Source organism: Orcinus orca, chromosome 7, assembly GCF_937001465.1.
Source record: "Orcinus orca chromosome 7, mOrcOrc1.1, whole genome shotgun sequence".
Taxonomy (NCBI): Eukaryota; Metazoa; Chordata; class Mammalia; order Artiodactyla; family Delphinidae; genus Orcinus; species Orcinus orca.
Window position 1 is genome coordinate 85797870 of NC_064565.1, and position 13146 is coordinate 85811015.

Consider the following 13146-nt stretch of genomic DNA (forward strand, 5'->3'; position numbering starts at 1 on the left):
TTGGGGCTTCCCTGTCTACTTTTCCTGTTTTTTCTCCCATCACACACACTTTACAGCAGTTGTAGTTGCCCTGAATTCTGACCTTGAACTAATAATAATAAGACTGGATTTCTAACTTCTAGAAAAGGTCGCACTGACTGAGGTTTGTAAACAGTGAGAAGCTCACCCTTTTTCTAAGTGCCAACCCCTCTTCTGTATCTAGTTGCTTTTTATTCACTCTCCAGTGACTTTGGGTAGTTGTTTTTTTTATATTTTGTCCAGAATTTATATTCATTATGTTTGATAAGGTTGATTCAATAGTAGCTATTTGGCCATTACCTGAAGCAGAACCTCTCCTCTGTAAAATAAACAATTTTTGCTAACCTGTTTCTTCAAGTGGTATAGACATTTCTTCCCAATGGCTATTCTACTGATAGGTGCCTTTAAATTTTTAACAAATATTTTCTAGTATTTTCATTATCAATAATTTTTAAATATCTATGATTTGTTTGGCATACAAAGCAAAATCCTTATCATTGGAGCATATTACTCTTTCTTCTTTGAATTCAAAAAGGTCATTTTGTCTATTTCCATAGATTTCTTTTTCCCTCCATAGATTTAACTACTCTAGGAATATGGCTTTAGTTTACATGGATACCTTTTGGAAACATAGCAGACTTTATTACACACAAAACTTTACATACAAGTTGTACTTGTTTGAAACCAGAGGAAGAGTTTTGGGTTTTCCATAGAGTTAATTACAGGAAAATTATAACTATTATACACGAATATTTATAAGTATGTTTGAACTTTATTCATTTCATTAATTTTATTGTCCTAATAGCTCAACCAGTGATTATATCATTTATCTCCTTTTGGAGTCACTGGAGATAAGGGGATAAGAAGCATTCCTGTTTTACTCATCCGTACTATTAGAAACTACCTATTTCCTACCTTCATTGAACACAAAATGGTATCATTGCCTTCATTGAACACAAAATGGTATCAGGGTGGGTTTGTGGTTGGATCTTAAATAAATCGAATATAGAAAGAACTATCCATGTAATTTTCTAAATAATTTTTGTAAAATACAAAATTCCTCATTCATTCTTACTTGCTCTTAGGGTTCCATTAACTTCAAATGATGATGATGATGAAGATAAAGAAAAAAAGCAGTGTGACAATATCATGTCAAAGACATCACCTGATAGCCCCTCTTTGGTATCAACTCAGCATAACTTGGAATTGTTATTTCTTAAAGAAAATGATCAGAATGTTTGTGGTGTAAATGATTCCAAACACATTTCTTCTATTGTTGATATACTTCCCAAAGGTGAGTTTTTTTTTTAATTCATTTTGAGTGTCAGTATTAAATAGTTAACATTCATTGGATTTTCTTCTTGGGGGCCATCATGTATAAACAGTTAATAAGTTAGACTTCTTATGTTACAGATTTCCTAACTTCTACTATTTAAAATTTCTGGTGAAAAAATTAGTTTAAAGGTAAATATGCCAGGACTTCCCTGGTGGTACAGTGGTTAAGAATCTGCCTGCCAATGCAGGGGACATGGGTTCAGTCCCTGGTCCAGGAAGATCCCACATGCCATGGAGCAACTAAGCCCATGCACCACAACTGCTGAGCCTGCGCTCTAGAGCCCGTGAGCCACAACTACTGAGCCCATGTGCCACAGCTACTGAAGCCTGTGTGCCTAGAGCCTGTGCTCCACAATAAGAGAAGCCACTGCAATGAGAAACCCATGCACCGCAATGAAGGGTAGCCCCCGCTCGCCACAACTAGAGAAAGCCCACGCGCAGCAACGAAGACCCAGTGCAGCCAAAAAAAAGTAAATATGCCAACAAATGTCAGGTCTACAGTGGCCTAATACTACTACTCTGGAAACAGTATTTAGAAGTGAGCTGGCCTAAAGAGCTTTTCTTGGTATCTTAGCTTATGAATTGAAAGACATGATATATTATTTAGTTATATCTTCTCTTTTTCAGAGATATAAAAATTGAGGTTCTAGATACGTGTAGTGACTTTTTCAAGATCATAACCAATTGGTGATAAAGCAAGAACTTGAGCCTAGGTGATGGTTGAGCAAGAAAAAATGATGACACTTAAATTTTAATTATATGGTATTTTAAAATAATCCTGTGGTGTAGTCTGGTTTATATATTTGACATAGAATTTCAGATTGGGATATGGAACCATAACTATATTGAATTTGGAGTTTGAATTATTTTTCCTTAAAGGTATATGACTGTGTGTATATAATTTTTATAAACTTTAGCTACCTGCTGATAACATTTTGATAGTAATCCTTATCAGAGTTATCACTGTTACTTGGGTTCATTTCCCAGATTCCTCTCACTTAGAAACATATGTTAATGTTAATGGCTCTGTTGTTGGCTATTCTCCACTCTACTGCTGAGGCCAAGGCAGAGTGAATTCCCAGTATATATTTTCTGTAGATAGAAATGTAAAATGTGACTTATGACTACTCCATTCATTTCTACTTTATTTATTTGTTAAATATTTTTTTATTTTTGGCTGTGTCGGGCCTTAGTTGTGGCACGCGGGATCTTCATTGCAACATGTGGGATCCTCTGCTGTGGCACGCGGGCTTCTCTCTAGTTGTGGCACACAGGCTGCAGAGCATGTGGGCTGTGTAGTTGTGGCATGTGGGCTCTGTAGTTGGCAGCACGTGGGCTCTCTAGTTGTGGCCCACTTGCTCAGTAGTTGCAGCGCACGGGGTTAGTTGCTCCATGGCATGTGGGATCTTAGTTCTCTGACCAGGGGTTGAACTCTCATCCCCTGCATTGAAAGGCAGATTCTTAACCACTGGACCACCAGGGAAGTCCCCTACTTTATTTTTTATCAGCATAGATTCTTCATAATATTAGTATCTGAACAGAACACATCGTCAGAAATCCTTTCTCTGAAACAGTTTGATTCCTAATCTCATTTGTTTAAAATAATAAATTCCTTGTTACTACTTATTTCTGAATTTTGTTTCCCTTTATTTTATAGAAAGCCATTCCCACTCAGACCAAAGTTCCAGGAGTTCTCTAATGAGTGAGATGAAAAATGCCCAGTCAATGAGCCACAGAAAGAAGTCATCTCCTAGTAATGTGACTAAAAGGAAAAAACGTGTATCATCTTGGGAATCAAATAATCCTGCAGACACTCCCTGTGTAACAGATTTGGATCAACAACAGATTTCAAGTCCAATATTAAATTGGAATAATGAAATAAAAGATTGTACTAACGAAGCAAATATTAAAATGCAAAGAAACATAATGTGCCTTCCTGCCTCATCTGAGTCTGCAAGTGAACCTACTGCAGAGGGCCTGAATCCAGTTCAGGGTAATGATGACTTTCAATTGCAAAAAACTGTGTATGATGGTGACATGGATTTAACTGCTAGTGAAGTAAGCAAAATTGTTACAGTTTCAACAGGCATTAAAAATAAAAGAGATAATAAAAAACCAGATGATTGTGGAATAAAAACTTTCAGAAAAGTGAAAGATCCAAGCTCTGAAAAAAAGAGAGAAAGATCAAAGAGACAATTTAAAAATAGTTCAGATGTGAATATTGAGGACAAGGTCAAAAATGGACCGGAAAGAAGATCTCTTGTCCTGGATGGCAAAGAGGATTCAGAAGAACCAAATTTTATTTTCAGTACTGAACAGCTGACTCAGTTGAACATGCCGAAGAAAATAACCCTTCACAATGGCTTTGATCAGGATGACAGACCAAGTACACAGTATAACAAAAAGAGGAAAATAATTCATGTAACAGATGATCAAGAGGAAATATACTCTTTCTCCCAAAGTTCAGATAAAGTTGAGCAGGACAGTAAATTTGATATGGGTCATAGTTCTCTAGCTTATAAGAAAAGTAAAACTTCTAGACAGACATTTGTGATTCATACGTTAGAAAAAGATAACTTATTCCCAAACCAAAAGGTTAAAGAAACCACCTCTGAAAACGTAGGAGTCACAAGTGAATTTCAAACAGTTTATCTTTCCAGCAAAGATAATGGAAAGTTATGTGATTATGAGACCCAAAATATGTTAGATTTGAAAAAGCATGTCACTGATAGGCAACCCACTCAGCAAAATGAACCAAAAATAAATAAGAAGCTTAGGCAGAAAATAAATCGGAAGACAGAAATAATTTCTGAAATGAACCTAATACTTGGGGATAATGCCAAAGATGTGCAAGGCCCAGAAAAAGGTAACTTTTCCTTTCAAACCCGAGAGGATAAAGAAATCATCTCTGGAAACCTAGAAGTTTCAAATGACTTTCAAAAATCTGGTGTTTCCACTAGCAATAATGGAAACCTGTGTGATTGTGAGACCCAGAATGTATTGGGTCTGCAAAAGCAGATCACTGACGTGTACCCTGTTCAGCAGAATGAATCAAAAATTAATAAGAATCTTAGGCAGAAAGTAAATCGGAAGACAGAAATAATTTCCGAAGTGAATCTTTTAGATAATAACAGAAGTGGGTATTGCCCAGAAAAGGGTAACTCTTTCTTCCTAACCCAGGATAAAGAAGTTATCTCTGAAAACCTAGAAGGCACAAGTGCGTTTCAAACACCTGCTCTTGCTTCCAAAGATAGTAGAAACCTATATGATTATGACACTCAAAATGTTTTGGGGGTGAAAAAGCATGTTTATGATATACAACCTGCTTGTCAAAATGAATCAAAAATAGATAAGAAGCTTAGGCAAAAGGTATGTCGGAAGACAGAAATCATTTCTGATATCAACCAAATATATAAGAATCATGACAAAGGAATGCATGACCCAGAAAAAGGTAACTTATTTTCTCTAACCCAGAAAGATAAAGAAATTACCCCTGAAAACCTAGAAGATGCAAATGAGTTTCAGATAGCTGATCCTTCCCTCAGAGGTAATAGGAATCCATGTGATTATGAGACTCAAAACCTTTTAGGTGTGAAAAAGCATGCTACTGATACTGGGAAGCAAAATGAATCAAAAATAAATGAGAGTCTCAGGCAGAAAGTAAGTCGGAAGACAGAAATAATTTTGGAAATGAACCAAAAAAATGAATTTAACGACAAAGGTATACATGACACAGTAAAAGGTGCCTTCTTTTCCCTAACCCCAAAGGATAAAGAAACCATTTCTGAAAACCTAGAAGTCACAAATGAATTTCAAACGATTTATCTTCCCACCAAAAATAATAGAAATTTATATAAGACCCAGAATATGTTGGATTTGAAAAAGCATGTCACTGATAAGCAACCCGCTCAGCAGAATGAATCAAAAATAAATAAGCTTAGGCAGAAAGTAAGTCAGAAGACAGAAAGAATTTCTGAAATGTACCAGATATATGAGGATAATGATAAAGATGTGCATGGCCAAGAAAGCTATACAAAAGATCTTAATTTTAAAATAAATAAATCTAAACAAAGACTTGAAGGCCAAGGTATTAGTGGATACTGTATGGAAATCAACAGTAATGAAAAAGAAAATTGTGGTCAAATTTCAAAACCTTACAAACCAGTTAAAAAGCATGGGGAAGAATCATCAGGCAAGGCAAAGAACATTTTGGCAAAAGGTAACAACAAACCTATTTTGCACTTAACAGGTTCTTCACAGACGTCTGTCTCCTTAGAACTAGGTTTAAAACACACTACTGATGAGACAGATTCTGACCCTGGAAACCAAATGGAACTACATAAGAATCCAAAGCAAAGCACTACAATGCTGAATAAAAAGAGAGATATCCCCTTCATGGAAGTGACAAAGGAAGGAGAGTGCCAGGTCAAAAAAATAAATAAAATGACATCCAAATCAAAGAAAAGGAAGACCTTCGTAGATCCTTCTCCAGATAGTCATGAACTAATGGAGATAATATCTGACACCATTCAGGGAATATCAGTTGAATCTGAATATGCTGTTAAGGAAAAAAAATTGGAAAATGAGGAAATTGTCAAAATTAAGCCAGACTTTCACACAAAAATGTTGAAATCTTTATCTCAGATATGTTCACCTAACAGACAAGATTCTTCCTTTAACAGTGTTCCTGAGGGTTCAAAACCTTTGAGTATTTCTTCTAGTAAAAATCTGAAAGAAAATTTTGCTCTGGAGAGCTCACCCGTCTTTCAAATAAGTGATGATGTGCATGAGAAGATGAAAAAGATGAATTTTAAAGTCAACCAAAGAACACAAAGATCAGAAATAGGTATGTCCATACCTGAAGTGATCAAGTTTCAAAATTCTATATATTTTTTCATTTAACCAGTAAAGCCTTTCCTGTTATAACATTTTTATGGAATTTTAAAACAATGTATAATTGTGTAGCCCGATCTGTAGAAGCAATATGGAGGAATTTAAAGAAAGTTTAATACTTTGAGAAGATAACAGTGAGAGTGGCTTGGACATTTATACACTAAAAAATGTATTTGGCCTTTAGCACAAAGTTGTCTGATAATGACATTAGGCAGATAATTTCATTTTTCATAGTTTTGAAGGAAATTGGCTGTTTTAAATGTATATAATAATGAACTGCCCTGGTTTGATTTTACCAAAGACAATTGCAAATTTCTTAAGGTTGGGACTCTCTCCAATAGCATATATTTAATATGATCAAAACTTATTCTAGGTATTTTAGAAGATTAAAAAATAATACCAACTCCCTTTCCTCAGAGTACATGTATGGAAAAGTAACAGGTACAGTGTTTAAATATGGCAAATGCTTTAATAAAACCACACATGTTAAGGGATATAATGACGGGGGATAATTTTGGCTAGAGGAATCTGCAGAGGCATCATCAAATAGATAGCATTTTAAGCCCTAAAGCATAGGTAGGATTTTTACCTTTAGTGTTTATTTCTTATTTTCCCCAGTTATTAAAATAATACTCATTGCAGAAAATTGAAAGTAGAGAATCAGAAAATAGTAGAAAAAACAATCACCCAGAAGAACTGCAGTCAACATTTTGGCATATGCATGCAGGCTTGAATCTATGCATTTTAAAATATATACTTGAAATCATTCTATATATAACATTACTTACCTCACTTTTTCCCCTTAACATTGACATTCTTTTGTTATTAGCAATTTTGCAACATTAGACATTCCCATATCAATTAAAGTTTTCTACTGGGAGCCTAACATTTCAATGTACGTATGTAGAACACTAGGATTTTTATGGATAAGACTTCATGTAAAGGGAATACTGATGCAAAAGAAGTGCCAAGGTCTAGAGTTGCAGGACATTTTAGAGACTGGTGAGCCATCTTTCTTCTCTGTTCCTCATGGTGCCTTTCATAGCGTGAGCAGTCGATGACAAATGTTGAATGAATGTGCAGTAATTTGCGTGATTCGGTGACTAGAGTTGAATTCATGAAGAATTTCTGTCAGCCTAAATGTGATTTCAGAATAAAAATATTGCAGGCTACTACTTTGCTAGTTTGTCTTAAATGGTAGGTCTCTTTTCCTCTCATTATTGCTAGAAAAAAACTGATTTACAGATAATTTCAGTGCTACTTTCGTAAAATTTAAAGTTATAACTTGATTATTAAGTTTAAAAATTTGCTACCAATAATTTACAAACCAGTAAATATCCTATGTGTAGTTCCATATCTCTATATATACTGTTAAAAATATTTTTGAAAACAATACTCTTTTCAGGTATTAGAATGCTACAGGACTTGACAAATACCAGTTTTGTTTCAAATAACACTGCTAAATCTGAAAACAAGTTAGAAGATCTATCTTCGGAGCTGTCAAGCCGAAGAAGAAGGTGTACTCCTCTCTCTTTAAAAGAGCCAAGTCTCAAAGGGTGAGTATTCAATGACATAAAAGCGATTTCAGTGCAGTACTGTAAAATACGTGCTTTCAAAAAGATTCCTGCCTGAATTAGTATTTGAACACTTCTGAGTATCAGTGAAGCATGTATTGTTGACATGTAACAACGCAGTATGATCTGGGTAAGATTTGAAGAAATGTCTTCTTTTATTCTTTGAACAGGCTTAAAAGGTTTTTTTTGTTGCCTATAATTTGCAAACCTCATTATTTGTTACCCCCATTTATTGATTCAGAGTGTTTATATGTCCTTTGGTCTCAAAGAATAATAGTCCTTTTTCTTTTTCTTTTAAACCTCAAACATATACCCCCAAAGAGGGAATAGTACTCCCCCCACCATTTATCCATCCCTCAGCTTTGAGAGTTATCAATATTTTGCCATATTTACTTCCACTATCTGTTTTTTGTTGTTGTATCTTTAAAGCAAATCCCTAATATTGAGTCATTTAATTCCTAAAACACTTCTGTATATATCTCTAGAATATAAAAACTTAACAAAACTGGACAACAATGATCACAACTAACAGAATTATCAGTAATTCCTCACTGTCATCTAATAGCAAATCCCAATTCACATTTCCTTGATTATCTCAAAAAATGTCCAAATGCCTTTTACATATGTTTTATTCAGAATCTTATTTTTCCAAGGATAAATGAAGTTGCTATTTCAGATAACCTGATCATATTTGAGATGGTATTTCCAAAAGGATAGAGAGAAATATCCTCAAATTTTCTCTTTGCATTTGTTTCAGTGTTTGCTTCTATAAAATTAAAAACATTGATCGTTTTTGACAGGTATTTTAAAACAATAACCAGCAGGTGGCAGCAATGCAAGAGAGGGTGCAAGAGAAGCCAGTTAACCAAGGGCTTTTTTAAAAAACAGCTTTATTGAGCTATAGTTCACATATCGTATGTTTCACCCATTTAAATGGTACAATTCAGTGGGTTTTAGTAGATTCACAGATACGCACACCATCACCACAGTCAATTTAAGAACGTTTCTTCATTTCAAAAAGAAACCCCATGCCCTTTAGCTGTCACTCCTGTATCTCCCAGCCCTAGACAACCAACCGATCACCTACTTTCTGTCTCTATAGACATCCTCTTCAGACATTTCATATGAATGAAATCATATAATATGTGGTCTTTGTGACTGGCTTCTTTCACTTAGCATAATGCTTTCAAGGTTCATCCCTGTTGTAGCATGAATGAGTAGTATTTCATTCCTTTTTATGACTAAATAAAATATTCTATTGTATATATACACCACATTTTATTTATCGGTTTGTCTTTTGATGATCATTTAGTTGTTTCCACCTTTTGGCTATTATAAATAATGCTCCTATAAACATTTGTGAGTTTTTTTGTGTACATATGTTTTCATTTCTCTTGGGTATTTGCCTAATCGTGGAACTGCTGAGTCATATGTTAGCTATGTTTAATCGTTTGAGGAACTGCTAGACAGTTTTCCAAAGCTGCCGTACCATCTTATAGTCCCACCAACAGTGGGACTCTGTTGGGTCCTGATTTCTCTATATCCTCACCAGCACACTTGTTATTATTTGACTTTTTGATGCTTCTAGCCATACTAGTGAGTGTGAAGTGGTATCTTATTATGGTTTTGGTTTTCAGTTCCCTAATGACTAATGATGTTGAGCATCTTTTCATGTGCTTATTGGCCATTTTTATATCTTCTTTGGAGAAATGTCTATTCAGATCCTTTGCCCTTTTTTCAGTTGGGTTATCTTTTTCCTATTGAGTTGTAAGTTAAACTTTTTATTTTGAACTAATTTTATACTTACCAAAAAGTTGTAAAAATAGTAAGAGGTTTCTCATATGTTCCTTACCCAGCTTTTCCCAATTCTAACATCTTACATACCTATACTACAATTATCAAAGCTAGAAAATTAGCAGTGGTACAATACAAGATCTGGGCACTAGGTATTCTCACTGCTTATGTTGTGTTGTATTATCTGTTGTTGCATAACAATATTATCATAAACCTGGTGGCTTAAAACAACACACATTTATTTTCTTTTGGTTTCTGTGGACCAGGAATCTGCACTTAGTTAGCTAAGTTGGGTACTCTGCTTAGTGTCTCACAAACCTGTAATCACAGTGTCATCCAGGCTGATTTTCGTCCGGAGGCTCTCCTGGGGGAAAATCCGCCTCCAAGGTCACACAGATTGTTGGCAGAATTCATTTCCTTGTGGTTATAGGACAGAGGGCCCCAGCTTTTTTGCTGTTGGCTGGAGGCTATCCTCAGCTCCTAGAGACCACCATTAGCTCCTTGCCCCATGGGCCTCCCAACATGGCCACTTACTTCAAAACCAGAGAGAGTCTCTAGAGCAAATCCTCTGGCAAGATGGAGTGCTATAAAATGAAACCTATACTCAAAAGGGAGACACCCCATCACTGTTGCCATTTCTGTTGGTCAGATGCAAGTCACAACTCCTGTCCATACTCAAGGAAAGGGTATTATACAAGGGCATGAACACCAGTAGGCAGGGATCATGGCGGGGTCCTCCACAGAGTCTCTCTACCACAGGGACAATTGATATTAGGCCCCATCAGCAGACAGAGCTAGGAAATGTATGTATTATACTAATCCATGAATATGCATACTCTTATATTTATCTATCTGTGTGTATAGTGAAAACCTTGAGTTTAGACTGATACCTCTGATTCCTGTTCAACATCACAGGGTTCATTTTAGCTTTGCTTATTTGTAATTTCTTTCTCTATTGGTAAGTAGCTTGGCTCTCATTATCTATAACATATTTATTTATTTATTTGTTTGTTCAATTCTAGCATACACATAAAGTAGTTTCAGAATTGCTGACCCATATCCCTATGAGAAACATACTAACTAGATCATAACATTTAGGTACAGTTCTTTTTGTCTTAGGTTAGTTCTTTTCTTACCACCCACCTTCAACATAATTATGTTATTCATTTGTTATTGTTTGTATTCCATTTTCTTCTCCCACATCTTGGTAGGTTTAGTCATTTACTTTTGGAGTATGTGAGTCATTTCTTGGGTTGTACAAGTCAGAGCTATACAAAGTGGTATATGCAGAGAAGTGTCAACTACTTTCATTCCTGCTACCCCATTCCCATTACCCCTCCTTTCTATCCTATTTTCACCACCTCCTGTGGATAATCAGTTCCTTTAGTTTCTGGTTTATTGCCCCTGTGTTTCTTTTGCACAAATGAGCAGATATATGTATATCACCCTTTTTCTTACATAAAGGTAGCATACTTAACTACTTTTTTGGGCTTTGCTGCTTATCATTTAACAGTATGTTCTGGAAATCACTCCATATCAATTTGTAGAGACTTTTCTCATTCCTTTTTACTGCTGAATAATAATTAATTCTTTTAAAAGAGCTACCTATTCTAAACTAAATATAGCAAAATGCTGTAATGAAATAGTATTCTATTTTAGTTTAGATCTTCTGGGCATGCAGATTATCTGGTAATCAGTTTAGTTGGCAAAATTTTTTTTTTGCGATTCGCGGGCCTCTCACCGTTGTGGCCTCTCCCGTTGCGGAGCACAGGCTCCAGACGCGCAGGCTCAGTGGCCATGGCTCATGGGCCCAGCTGCTCCGCAGCATGTGGGATCTTCCCGGACCGGGGCACGAACCCATGTCCCCTGCATCAGCAGGCGGACTCTCAACCACTGCGCCACCAGGGAAGCCCAGCTGGCAAAATTTTTAAAAGCAAATATCACAATGTACATTAGTATAAATACTAAGAGTAATAACAATCCAGCTGCTGTTTTTTTCCTTTTGGATTGGGAATGGCATGCAGCAGGTACATCACAGCTTTTGATAGGCCCCCACTGAGGATAAATCCTGATGGAAACTGCTTACAGTATATTATGGAGTGGTCATCATAGGCATTGAGAGTAGGAGCAGCAGGAGTTACCAGGAAGGTAATACAAATATATTTTTTAAAGTCTTTATCTCTTAAGTCCCAAAGTACTGAATATAACAAAAGGGGACATTTTAAATAGTAAAAGCCCTAATCCACAAAGAGTATGTAATAGTTATGATAGTTATGTACCAAATAGCAGAACAACTACTTTTATGAAGCAAAAACTACAGGAGATACATGGAAACAGATAGGAACACACTAATAAGTTTTAATATACTCAGTATAAAACAAATAAAGTGGGCAAAAAATAAGTAAGGAGATGTAAGGTCTAAACAACATAATGAATAGGGTAAATCTTATGTATACATATCAAACTCCACACTCTGATAAGAGAGAATACATATTCCTCTCAAGTGTTCATGGCACAATTACAAAAGCATATCCACACCATGCTATGAAAAACATATACCATGACTGAGTAAGGTTTATTCCAGGAATGCAAGGTTGGTTCAGTATTAGAAAACCTCTCCTCATATACCATATTAATAAACCTAAGAAACTAAAGCATATGATTCTTTCATAGATGCTGAAAAAAGCCTTTGACGAAATTCAACAGTCACTCATGATTAAAACACTCGATAGACATTGAGGGATACTTTCTTATAATGATAAATTGTATATACATACCTTAATCCTAAAGGCAGTATCTTGTTTAATGAGGAGACAATGGAGGTATTTCCATTTAAATTAGGAACAAGGCAAGAATGCCCACTGTTTCTGCTACTATTCAACAAGGGATTGATGAACTCAATTCAAAATGGTGGTTTCTTCTCAGGAGATGAGAGAACTGTGATCTCGTCTCACAAAAAGGAGCACACTGGAAAGGGGCACACTGGAGGCTTGTGAGGTGTGGTAAGAGTTTATTTTTTAACCTGGGTGTAGGTGTATCAGCATTTATTTGAGTTTTTAAATTGTACATTTTGGGCATCCCTGGTGGTGCAGTGGTTGAGAGTCCGCCTGCCAATGCAGGGGACATGGGTTCGTGCCCCGGTCCGGGAAGATCCCACATGCCGCGGAGCGGCTGGGCCCGTGAGCCATGGCCGCTGAGCCTGCACGTCCGGAGCCTGTGCTCTGCAACCAGAGAGGCCACAACGGTGAGAGGCCCGCATACCAAAAAAAAAAAAAAATTGTACATTTTTATATATTCTTATATGTATGCTAAAGTTCATTAATAAAAAGGAAATATATAGTAAATCATGAAATGTGTAAAATCTATGTTGATTAATTTCTCTTAAACCTTATTTATAATTCCCATTATCATAGAGTATTTTAAATATATGACGAAGCTTTGTTGTTTGAGGAAACTGCTTTCTACTGGTATGATGCAGCAATTTTCCTCTCCATACTTTGCAGCAAAAGCATTAGCTTTAGGTTGTTATTAT

At 35.9% G+C, this 13146-nt stretch overlaps 1 protein-coding gene across 3 annotated transcripts in view; it reads left to right on the top strand.

Moving 5' to 3' along the window:
- SGO2 (shugoshin 2) overlaps positions 1-13146 on the top strand; it is a 30164-nt gene that overhangs the window by 15214 nt on the left and 1804 nt on the right. For 2 of the 3 annotated variants that reach the window (XM_033430373.2, XM_033430390.2), the window contains 3 exons: positions 1104-1312; positions 3011-6199; positions 7652-7802. In XM_033430373.2, coding sequence (XP_033286264.1) covers positions 1104-1312; positions 3011-6199; positions 7652-7802 — 3549 coding nt within the window. Of the gene's footprint in view, positions 1-1103; positions 1313-3010; positions 6200-7651; positions 7803-12539; positions 12865-13146 lie in introns of those variants that run through there. The other variant, XM_033430381.2, reaches the window with a different exon arrangement.